The sequence below is a fragment of the Equus caballus genome, chromosome 7 (genome assembly GCF_041296265.1).
Source record: "Equus caballus isolate H_3958 breed thoroughbred chromosome 7, TB-T2T, whole genome shotgun sequence".
Taxonomy (NCBI): Eukaryota; Metazoa; Chordata; class Mammalia; order Perissodactyla; family Equidae; genus Equus; species Equus caballus.
In genome coordinates, this window is record NC_091690.1 from 48,879,859 (window position 1) to 48,891,510 (window position 11,652).

The 11,652-nt window shown below is 45.2% G+C and overlaps 1 protein-coding gene across 2 annotated transcripts in view; it reads right to left on the reverse strand.

Moving 5' to 3' along the window:
* The window catches only part of LOC100065592 (zinc finger protein 709), a 44,767-nt gene extending 35,114 nt beyond the window's left edge, over positions 1-9,653 (reverse strand). The window contains exon 1 of one of the 2 annotated variants that reach the window (XM_070274030.1): positions 9,511-9,653. In XM_070274030.1, the coding sequence (XP_070130131.1) occupies positions 9,511-9,513 (3 nt within the window). In that variant the 5' untranslated portion in view covers positions 9,514-9,653. The remainder of the gene's footprint in view (positions 1-9,510) is intronic. The other variant, XM_023646479.2, reaches the window with a different exon arrangement.
* Positions 9,654-11,652: the final 1,999 nt, after the last annotated feature.

An 11,652-nucleotide genomic window follows, 5' to 3' on the forward strand; every position in this document is an offset into this window, starting at 1 on the left:
TGGCCAGAGCAATCAGGCAAGAAAAAGGAATAAAAGGAATCCAAATAGGGAGGGAAGAAGTGAAACTCTCGCTGTTTGCAGACGACATGATCTTAGATATAGAAAACCCCAAAGAATCCATTGGAAAACTGTTAGAAGTAATCAACAACTACAGCAAAGTTGCAGGGTATAAAATCAATTTGCATAAATCAGTAGCATTTCTATATTCCAGTAATGAACCAACAGAAAAAGAACTCAAGAATACAATACCATTCACAATCGCAACAAAAAGAATAAAATACCTTGGGGTAAATTTAACTAAGGAAGTGAAGGACCTATATAATGAAAATTACAAGGCCTTTCTGAGAGAATTGGATGACAACATAAGGAGATGGAAAGACATTCCATGTACATGGATTGGAAGAATAAACATAGTTAAAATGTCCTTTCTACCTAAAGCAAACTACAGATTCAACGCCATCCCAATCAGAATCCCAATGACATTCTTTACAGAATTAGAACAAAGAATCCTAAAATTCATATGGGGCAACAAAAGACCCCGAATTGCTAAAGCAATCCTGAGAAAAAAGAACAAAACGGGAGGCATCACAATCCCTGACTTCAAAACATACTACAAAGCTACAGTAATCGAAACAGCATGGTACTGGTACAAAAACAGGTGCACAGATCAATGGAACAAAATTGAAAGCCCAGAAATAAAACCACACATTTATGGACGGCTTATCTTTGACAAAGGAGCTGAGGGCATACAATGGAGAAAAGAAAGTCTTTTCAACAAATGGTGCTGGGAAAACTGGAAAGCCACATGTACAAGAATGAAAATTGACCATACTTTTTCACCATTCACCAAAATAAACTCAAAATGGATTAAAGACCTAAAGGCGAGACCTGAAACCATAAGGCTTCTGGAAGAAAACGTAGGCAGTACACTCTTTGACATCAGTATTAAAAGGATCTTTTCGGACACCATGCCTTCTCAGAGAAGGGAAACAATAGAAAGAATAAACAAATGGGACTTCATCAGATTAAAGAGCTTCTTCAAGGCAAATGAAAACAGGATTGAAACAAAAAAACAACCCACTAACTGGGAAAAAATATTTGCAAGTCATATATCTGACAAAGGCTTAATATCCTTAATATATAAAGAACTCTCGCAACTCAAGCACAAAACATCAAACAACCCAATCAAAAAATGGGCTGGAGACATGAACAGACATTTCTCCAAAGAAGATATACGGATGGCCAATAGGCACATGAAAAGATGCTCATCATCGCTGATCATCAGGGAAACGCAAATCAAAACTACACTAAGATATCACCTTACACCCGTTAGAATGACAAAAATATCTAAAACTAATAGCAACAAATGTTGGAGAGGTTGCGGAGAAAAAGGAACCCTCATACACTGCTGGTGGGAATGCAAACTGGTGCAGCCACTATGGAAAACAGTATGGAGATTCCTCAAAAAACTAAAAATAGAACTACCATACGATCCAGCCATCCCACTACTGGGTATTTATCCAAAGAGCCTGAAGTCAGCAATCCCAAAAGTCCTGTGCACCCCAATGTTTATTGCAGCACTGTTTACAATAGCCAAGACGTGGAAGCAACCTAAGTGCCCATGAACAGACGAATGGATAAAGAAGATGTGGTACATATATACAATGGAATACTACTCAGCTGCAAAACAGAACAAAATCATTCCATTTGCAATAACATGGATGGACCTTGAGAGAATTATGTTAAGTGAAATAAGCCAGCAAGAGAAAGATAATCTGTGTATGACTCCACTCATATGAGGAATTTAAAACTATGGACCAAGAACAGTTTAATAGATACCAGGGGAAAGATGGAGTGGGGGGTGGGCACAAAGGGTGAAGTGGTGCACCTACAACATGACTGACAAACATTAATGTACAACTGAAATTTCACAAGATTGTAACCTATCAATAACTCAATAAAAAAAATATTAAAAATAAATAAATAAAAAATAAAAAAAAAAAATGACAAGCTTCCACTTGGTGAAACACAATGTTAAGAGAATGAACAGAAGCCACAAACTGGGAGAAAATCTTTAAAATTCACTTATCTGATAAAGGACTCTTGCCCAAAACATCCAAAGAACTCTGAAAACTCAACAGAGGGGCCGGCCCCATGACCCAGAGGTTAAGTTCACATGCTCTGCTTCAGCAGCCCAGGGTTTCGCTGGTTCGAATCCTGGGCACGGACATGGCACCACTCATCCGGCCATGCTGAGGTGGCGTCCCACATGCCACAACTAGAAAGACCCACAACTAAAAATACACAACTATGTATCGGAGGGCTTTGGGGAGAAAAGGAAAAATAAAATCTTTAAAAAAACAAACTCAATAGAAAGAAGACAAATAACCCACTTAAAAATGGGCAAATGTTGTGAATACACACTTCAGCAATGGTACACAAATGGTAAATAAGCCCATGAAAAGATGCTCAAAATCATGTGTCACTAGGAAATTGCAAATAAAAGAAAAGTGAGGGGCTGGCCCCGTGGCCGAGCGGTTAAGTTCACGCGCTCTGCTTCGGCGGCCCAGGGTTTCACCAGTTCGGATCCTGGGCATGGACGTGGCACTGCTCATCAGGCCACGCTGAGGGGGCATCCCACATGCCACAACTAGAAGGACCCACAACTAAAATATACAACTATGTACTGGGGGGCTTGGGGAGAAAGAGCAGAAGAAAAAAAAAAGATTGACAACAGTTGTTAGCTCAGGTGCCAATCTTTAAAAAAAAAAGAAGAAAGAAGGAAAGAAAAGTGAGATGTCACCAGACAATACAATGGCTGAAATTAAAAACAGAGAGACACCAAAGGATCACAAAGATAGAAAGCAAGAGGAACCCTCATTCATTGCTGGTAGGAATGGAAAATGGTATGCCTACTTTGTAAGAAAGGCAGTTTCTTAAATCTAAGCCTACGCTTACCACATGGCATAGTAATCAAGTTTTTTGAACTTACCCAAACGAGCTGAAAACTAATATTCACAAAAACTCTGCATGTGAATGTTTACAGAAGCTTTATGCATAACTGTCAAGACCTAGATGTAACCAAGATAATTTCAACAGGAAAATGGATAAACAACAAGTGGTACCTCCATAGGATGAAATATTCTTCAGTGATGAATAGAAATGAGGCTACCAAGCCAAAAAGACATGAAAAAACTTTACAATCATATTGCTAAGTGAAAGAAGCCAGTATGTCGAATATAAATGTGGTGATGCCATCCCAAAAGTCTATGAACTCCCACTGCTTTTCTCTCAAAGAATTCAAGGAGCTTCCCAGGGAGCCTCGGGGTCTGGAAATGGAGTAACCTCCTTCAACACCATGGCACCTGGCAGGAGACTGAGGACAGGGAAGACCACAGCCTCCTGCAGGTAGGATATCCCAGAGGGCCCAGGTTTGCCTCCATTATGTCTCCAGGGGGTCTTGGTAGCCATGCAGACCTCTTAGAGTGCCGTTTCCAGGTTCCAAGGCAAAACGGACTGCTGGATAGAGGGTCCCATGCTCAGGGCTGTCTACATTCAGGATAGCCTCAGAAGTAGAGGTCACTGCAGCTCTAATGCAACACAGTCTGGAGTCTGGGGCAGGTTCTTGCATCAGAAGTCTATGGACAAGTTAAGGCCATCATGGGCACCCTAGAAAGCATGACAAGTCACTGAGGCCGCTATAGTGAAGGACTCTCCGAGGGGACTCAGGATTGTTGGTTATATGACGATATGAAGAGTCTCCAGACTTTTGCAGTAGAGGTGCCCATTCTAGGTGGGAAATTTGCAAGTAAAAGCACAAATAGACTCAAGCAAAACTTGTAAATAATGAATATACTGCCTCCCAAACATAAAGAGAACCTAGCAGATGTGGGTGCTGAGGGGAACAATAGCTATTTCTTCATGGTGTCAGAGAAGGGGCGGGTCTCAGATTATCACATAATTTCCAGAAATTTAAGTAAGTTGTCAGGGCCTCACATTTTACGCATGGCAATGTCCCATCCACTTTTTTTTTTTTTTTGAGGAAGATTAGCCCTGAGCTAACATCTGCTGCCAATCCTCCTCTTTTTGCTGAGGAAGACTGGCCCTGAGCTAACATCTGTGCCCATCTTCCTCTACTTTACACGTGGGATGCTAACCACAGCATAGCTTGCCAAGCAGTGCCATGTCCACACCTGGGATCCAAACTGGCGAACCTGGGACCCCCGAAGCAGAATGTGCAAACTTAACCACTGCGCCACCGGGCCAGCCCCCTTTTTTGTTTTTTAAAGATTTTATTTTCCTTTTTCTCCCCAGAACCCCCCAGTACACAGTTGTATATTTTTAGCTGTGGGTCTTTCTAGTTCTGGCACATGGGATGCCACCTCAGCATGGCCTGATCAGCGGTGCCATGTCCGTGCCCAGGATCCAAACCTGCGAAACCCTGGGCCACCAAAGCAGAGCGCGTGAACTTAACCACTCAGCCACGGGGTCGGCACCCCCATCCACTTTTTGTGAGCCCTTTCTTTAAATATTTGTATATCCTGAATGCCCTTAGAAGAGATGTCACTAATGTAATGTCATACCTGTGTTCTTGGAGACACCAGGATGAGTTCAGACCCTGCCTGCAATGACTGTGGGAGGGCACAGCTGGGGAAGATCCATGAGGATAACCCAGTAAAGGGGCATCATGTCCCTTCAGAGGGAAGGCCAAGCGCAGCTGAGAGGCTGTGGACACAGGACTGGACGGAAGAGACTCAGCCAAATCTGTGATGGTAGGATATTGATCAATTGCTCATCAGTTGTAGTCAGTAATTTCCATACTGTTGGAGACAGGGTAGAGGTCTGTGCGGTGCAACCACAGCCTCAAGTTGAGGTAAAACACTCTGAGGTGTCATCCTTTCTTTCCAGGTTTAATAAGAGGACTAATTGGCTGTTAAAAGCAGCACTGATTATAATCACCCCTTCACTAACTAGGTCTCCCATACAGTTTCCAATCCTTCAAGGCCCTGTGTCATTTACATTCAGTCATATAACTGTATTATTTGTGGGTAAGGTCCCTGGGTCCCAATTTGTCAAGCCAGTTTGTAAGTGGCAAAGACTTCATTTAACTTTAATTCTTGCTCATTGGGTCAGAGCTTCCCAGCTCACTAAGGGATTTTTAGGATAACAGGTGCTATGACCATGGAGAATTTAGACAAGGCCATAGTTTTGATGGCTAAAGATTAAACATTTATCCTATTTGTCATCTACATGATATTCATCAACACCGCTAAGATAATCAGGGGCATCTTCCTTAAATTTAGTGGGATCCCAGGTATAACTGTAATTTGAGATCTAGTGTTGATTAAGTGCTTTAAGGTTTCTGAACTAGTGCATTACATCGGAGAGCAAAATTAATTCAGAACGGATGTTGTAGAGGCCCAGAAGCCAAGCACTGTACCTTTATCTGTTTTCTTATGTAAATTTTTTCAGTATATTTTGAATTTCCAATTAGGGCAAATTGTGGACCTTTGTTTCAGTGTTTTATCTACTGTTTCCCCCTGATCTTTCCTGTTTTGTTTCCTTCATCATGGGATACACTTCAGGAGGGCAAGTGCCTCTCTACCTTGGTAGTTATAATTTTTCTCCATCCAAGAGTCTCAAAATAGTGCCATCAGTGTTAGGAGGCTCTCTTGTGACAACTGGTTGCTTTATAAGGTTTAAACCCCTGGCTTAAGTCAGGTTTGAACCTTCGGACACAATGGTGCCATGTCTGTTTTCCCCTAAAATCCTGAGAGTCAGGATCTTTGCGGCAGTAGAGGCAGGGGCAGCAGCAGAGGTACTGAAGGGTCATGGGAAGTCCTCTGCTATCACCTACAGCTTGTGTTTCCCTCCCTCTTATCTTTCTTTTAAATGACTGCTGTTTCCACAGTGACCCTCTGATGGACCCACCTCCTGCAAAGGGTATAGTCCCTGTCTAACACCCTCATCCCTCAGGCATGTCAGGCCAACACAGCTTCTGTCACAGCTTCACTCTAATACACAGAAAAATCCCACCAAATCACTGACCCAGGATTCATTTAAGGAGGCCCCAATCTCATATTCCTGCTCTCAAATGCCTATAGAGTCTTGAAACTGCCAACACTGGTCAGGTGAACCTAGAACTGTGGCCTGGTAAGGTCAACAATGCAACACAGGGCAGCACAGCTCCCAGCACGAGCTCCCCAGCAAGCAGCAGCCCACAGTGCATGCCGTCACCAGGCAGCAGAGATGGGGAGCAAGTCAGAGCAAGAGAAGACGGACCCAGGGGTGGGGTTATGTCTGGACATGCTGCTCAGGGCGCCAACCGTTATGGTCACCTGCAGAGCGGTGGTTCCCTTGTGGAGAACGATGCCAGGGTGGCACAAACACACAGAGCAGGAAAAGGCTTAGGACTCACATAATAGAGGTCTGAGGGGAGGGCAGGGCCGGCCTCTCAAGCAGCTCTCACAGGGCTCAGAAAGCAAGGAATGCAGCCTGGCCTGGGGCTTCACTGGGCCTGGGGGCGGGGCCGGGGCAAGAGCTCTGCACACAGGCAGGGGCTGGGGTGGTGGGAATCTCCTGCCTGCTCTAGAGGAGAGAGCACCCAGGCTTCCTCCTCAGCTTGTCCAGGTTGGGGCACAAGGGGAAGAGGGTGGGTGAGGCTTAAGCTGTGAGCAGTCACCCAAAAATGTGGAGTCTGACTGCTCATTACAAGGACAAAGTGGGTAAGAAAAATATGCATTGTTGATCAATTTATAAAGAAACACAAACAGAAGATGCAAAAATGATCAAAACTGTACTTGAGGGTGGCTGGAGTTACAGTGCTGGAGAGGACCAGAATATGTTGGCACTGAGTCTTCTTAAGTTAGGCTTTGCTAACTTACAGATTGATTTCAAGTAAACAGAAATTTGTGCATACTATTTTACTATTTAACAGTCTTTAACTTTTGCATACAAGAAACCATTCTAACATTTAATTCCTCCAAAGACTACCGATTACAGAGTGTACACCATTCAAAATTAAAATTTTTAAGTCTCTTTAACTAAAAAGACATGCAGCATCCTAGTTTGTCCTTCCCCTGTATCTCACACCGGGGTATTTTCAGGAATAAGCAGCATATTATAACGCAATGGGGGTTTGAGGTTAGCTGCTTAAATATACTAGTATTTTCAAAGATTAATATAAGCTTCCAGAAGTTTCCCTCACATCAACTGAAATAGAAATTTAATTGCTTTAACCTTTTTAATTTCAAAGTTCTCTAGGGGACATGCAAATATGAAAACTGATGTAATAACGAAACATACACCTGAGAACTTCAATACATTCATCACACATCTTGAGGTTATCTTCCCTAAATGGAACATAAATTCTATTTGTTTCTAGAGTTTTCTTGCTTTCTTCACATCCTCTCTCTCCATCAACTTACAATCTCAGGGCCCGAGTGCTAAGGGAAACTAGAGCCAAAGGGCTGCACTAGTCCATCGATAAAGGAATCCAAAGGAAAGAAACACAAATGCTGGAATCAGCTCAGATGAGCAGCCTGCTTCCCACAGGACAGAAGGAAAGCCACAGTCAGAAGGTCCCATGTTCCTGACTCTCCTGGTGGAGACAGAGCCCTGGGGGGGGGGGGGGGGGGGTCAATCACTGGAGAAGGAGAGGAGGGCACCTGAGCAGCCACAAGAAGGAGCTCTGGGAGCCCCACACACCCTCCTCTCCCCAGGGAACAGTGCACATGCTCCCTCTCTCACGCTCCATTCTCACAGTGAGGAAACTCAGCTGGATCCAGTTTAAGGTTCTGACCCAAATGGACCCCCAGATTAATGTGCCCTAATCCAGGACACAGAGCTCCTGACTCTCACAGACTTTCTCAGTGTAAACAAATTACACTCTGAGCACACCTACACTGTGGATGCAAAACTCCAGTTATGTCTAGAAACAGGCCCAAGGGAACCAGAGCTACAATCTCAGAAAGGGCGTCACTCCCCACCCCATGAGCACGTGCACCCCCAGCTTTCCAGGGCTCTGTAGCTCCTCTCAGGATAAAGGCTCCTCCCATGGGCTGTGAGCAGTAGAACAGCTGCAGGGGAGGTTCCCCAGGAAGAACAGCTGGGCCTTCAAGTCCTTCCCTCTGCAGGCCCAAGGGGGCATTAGCTTAGATCCAGTGCCCTCAGGCCTCTGCCCCCAGTGGAGTTTTTTCCGGCCATCATTGATACCTTAAATGACACAAACCCAGTGTTTGAACAATCCAGCTAAAGGATTCAAACCAGTCTTAATGCGGAAATGAGGGAAGAAAATTGTATGGCACTTTGCTGGCTCAACAAGAAAGCCCTCAAGAACGTATTGCATTGTCAGGAAAAAAAGATGTTAAGTATTATTTCCATGACAGGACATTTTTTATAAACCATTAATCATACTTGAACACTCAGGTTTTCAATCTAAACCCTGGAAATCCATTCAAAGTCACCCAAAATAAAAGAACAGACCTCAGAATATTAGTAACATGCTCAGGGGACGAAAAAGGAAGAATAATTTTTAAATCAGGCAATGTAAAACTGGAATATTTTATTTTTTCCTGAAATTCGCCTCTTTCTTCCCTCTTTGGAGGTATTTTATATTGTCTTTCAATCTGTATTGATTAAATACATTTTATCTATAGGAAAATTGCAACTAAAATAAAGTGAATGTATCTTTTCAAGGTGACAACCCCAGGGTGCAGCAGTGCTGACAGGCCGGATCGCCCCGAAAAGTTTGCCGAGAGGAACCTGCAGCAAAGGACTGCCAGCTGCGCGTCGGCGCCCAGGACGCAGCCTTGAGGAGAGGCGGGAGGAGCTCGCACCACGCGCCTCCAGGGGGATGCGCTACTTTCTCTCAAGAAAAACATCCACGAACGAGGAATAAACCCTCTTGAAAGAGCCGCCCACTGACTACGGAAAAGTGATAAACAACTAAAATATCGGGTCTGTTTGTGGTTGATGACGATGCTGTGACTCGGAGACGGGAAGCTGGCGTTCGGGAACGTGAGGAGGAATCTGGAAATTTAGGGACTTACTGTCGGTCCTGGAAGAGCTGGGGGGACAGGGTCGTGGATCGGAGACCTTGCTCCCCAAACACTTAGAAAACTCAGGAGAAAACGGGTCCCCTCTGAGGAGAAAGGAGGCCCTGGGGACCCACAGACCGCAGCCGCTCCGCGCACGGACCCCGGAACCCGAGGCCCGACTGTCCTGCGGGCCCTCCCGCGGGCCCAGCACCGTCTGGGACACGCGGGGCTGCGGGCGCACAGCGGCCCAGAGACGCTCCGGCCCAAGTCGCCGCGCGCTGGGACCACAGGACGCCCGGGGCCCGGCTGCCGGCCCCGCCCCCACGCTGCGGCCGGAGGGGCCTGAGGCCCAAGCGGCGCCAAAGCGGACTCGGGGCCGCAGACCCCGGAGGGGACCGCGGGAGGCCGGGCCCGCCCCGCCGCTCCAACCAGCCCCTCCTCCCGCGTCCTCACCCCGGGGCCGCACACTCACCATTTCTAGGTCTCCTGGGTCCCCTGAGTTCTTCCTACGGTTCAGGTCAGGTCACAGCGCGACAAAGTCCGTGCAGAGCAACGCGGCGCCTTAAGCGCCAGGCGACCCGCGACCGGAAGGACCGTGGAACGCCAGGAAGTGGAAAGTGATTGCGAGCATCGCCCCGCCCACCTGCCCCGGAGCCGACCTGATTGGACAGTTCGAAAAGCCCCCTCGGTCCTGAGTGACAGCGGGACGGAGATTACGCGTCTGAGCTGACGAGGAGCGGGAAATTGTCCTCTCCGGGGACTTTTCTACTGAAACGCCATGCTGCGAGGCCATTTAGGGAACTGTGACCCTTCTTTGCAAACACACAAAATCACCTCACCATGTGTAAAAATTAGTGCGTCTCCACTTGGATCTTTGATCTTCCACCCAGCTCTTCCCCACCTCCACTCAATTGTACTTTAAACATTCACTTGGTGTAATTTTTTCAGGGAATTCCATGTTGTAGCATGTATCCATACTTCATTGTTTTTTTAAATTGAGATATCATTGAGAAGCGACATTATATTGATTTCAAGTGTACCACAATAAGTCTGGTTAACATCCATCACCACACAGACGTATACGTTTTTTTTTCTTGTGATGAGAACTTTTGAGATCAACTTGATACCGAACCTGAAGTGAGTTCGGTCGCCTGTTGCACAGCAAGCCAATCTCTGACACCGGGTGTGGTGGAAGAAAGGAGGAATTGCAGTTTTGCACAGCGCTGACCAAGGAAAGAGGGCAGCTAACGCTGAAATCCCAAACTCCCCGAAAAGCTAAAAGGAAGGGTTTTCATTTGGGGTTTTAGGTAAGGGAGGGGGAGCATATGGCCTTGCTGGTCAGAGCTTTCCCACCAGCCTGTCTTTGGCCTTGAGACACTTGCAGAGAGGAGGAAGCCTGTGACCTTGCTGGTCAGCAGCTTTCCCACAAGCTTGTATCTCTTTGCCGGAGATAGTCCAGGTGCTCGTCCTTGACAGTGTCTGTCTCTATGGAGGATAGTGGATTCTGGAGCCAGGGATCCAGGGAGTAAGCAGGGAATGAGTGTTTTGATGTTAACCTCATGTATGCTGGGTTTAATGTGGGGAAACTGATATCAGGGTCAGTATCAAACTGTCTTAGCAAATCTTAAAAATGCAATTCAATAATATTAACTATAGTCACCATGCTGACTTTACATTCCCATGACGTTTATTTTATGATGCAGAGTGTGTACACTTTGACCGCCTTCTATACATATTCCATACAAGTTACATCTTACCCATTTTGAAGTGTATAATTGAGTAGTGTGAAGTACATTGACATTGTGAAATCAATCCCCAGAATTCTTCATCATGCAAAACTGCAACTCTGTACACGTTAAACAGCAGCACCCCACAGCCCTTGCTCCCACCCCCCAACTCCCCTGCCCCTGACAATCACCATTCTGCTGTCTCTATGAATTCGACTACTCTAGGCACCTCATAGAAGTAGGATCATACAGTTAGTGTCTTCTTTTTGGCTGGCTTCTTAACTTATCACAATGTCCTCAAGGTTCACCCATGTTGTAGTAAGTGTCAGACTTTCATTTCTTTTTAAAGCTGAGTAATATTCAGTCATATGTGCATACCACACTTTGTTGATCCATTCATCTGTTGATGGATACTTGGATTGCTTCCACCTTTTTCCTGCTGTAAATATTGCTTCAAGAACACAGGTGTATAAATATCTGCTAGAGTTCATGTTTTGAATTCTTTTGGGTATATACTCAGAAATAGGAATTGCTGGATCATATGGTAACACTCTCTATATAACATTTGAAAAACGGCCATACTGCTTTCCGCAATGGCGCCATGGTTTTGCATTCCCACCAGAAGTGCAGAGGGGTTCCCATGGATGTTTTCACTTTCTTCATGGTATCCCGTGATGCACAAAAGTGATTAATTTTGACCAAGTTCAAAAAAATTTTTTTTTTACTGTTTTTGCTTTTGGTGTCATATCTAACAATACTTCACCAAATTCAAGGTCATTTTTCCCCTGTGTTTTTTCTAAGAGTATTATAGTTTTACATCAGATTTATATCTTCGATCCATGTTGGCAAATTATTGCATATGGTGTAATGTAAGGGTCCAACTTCAC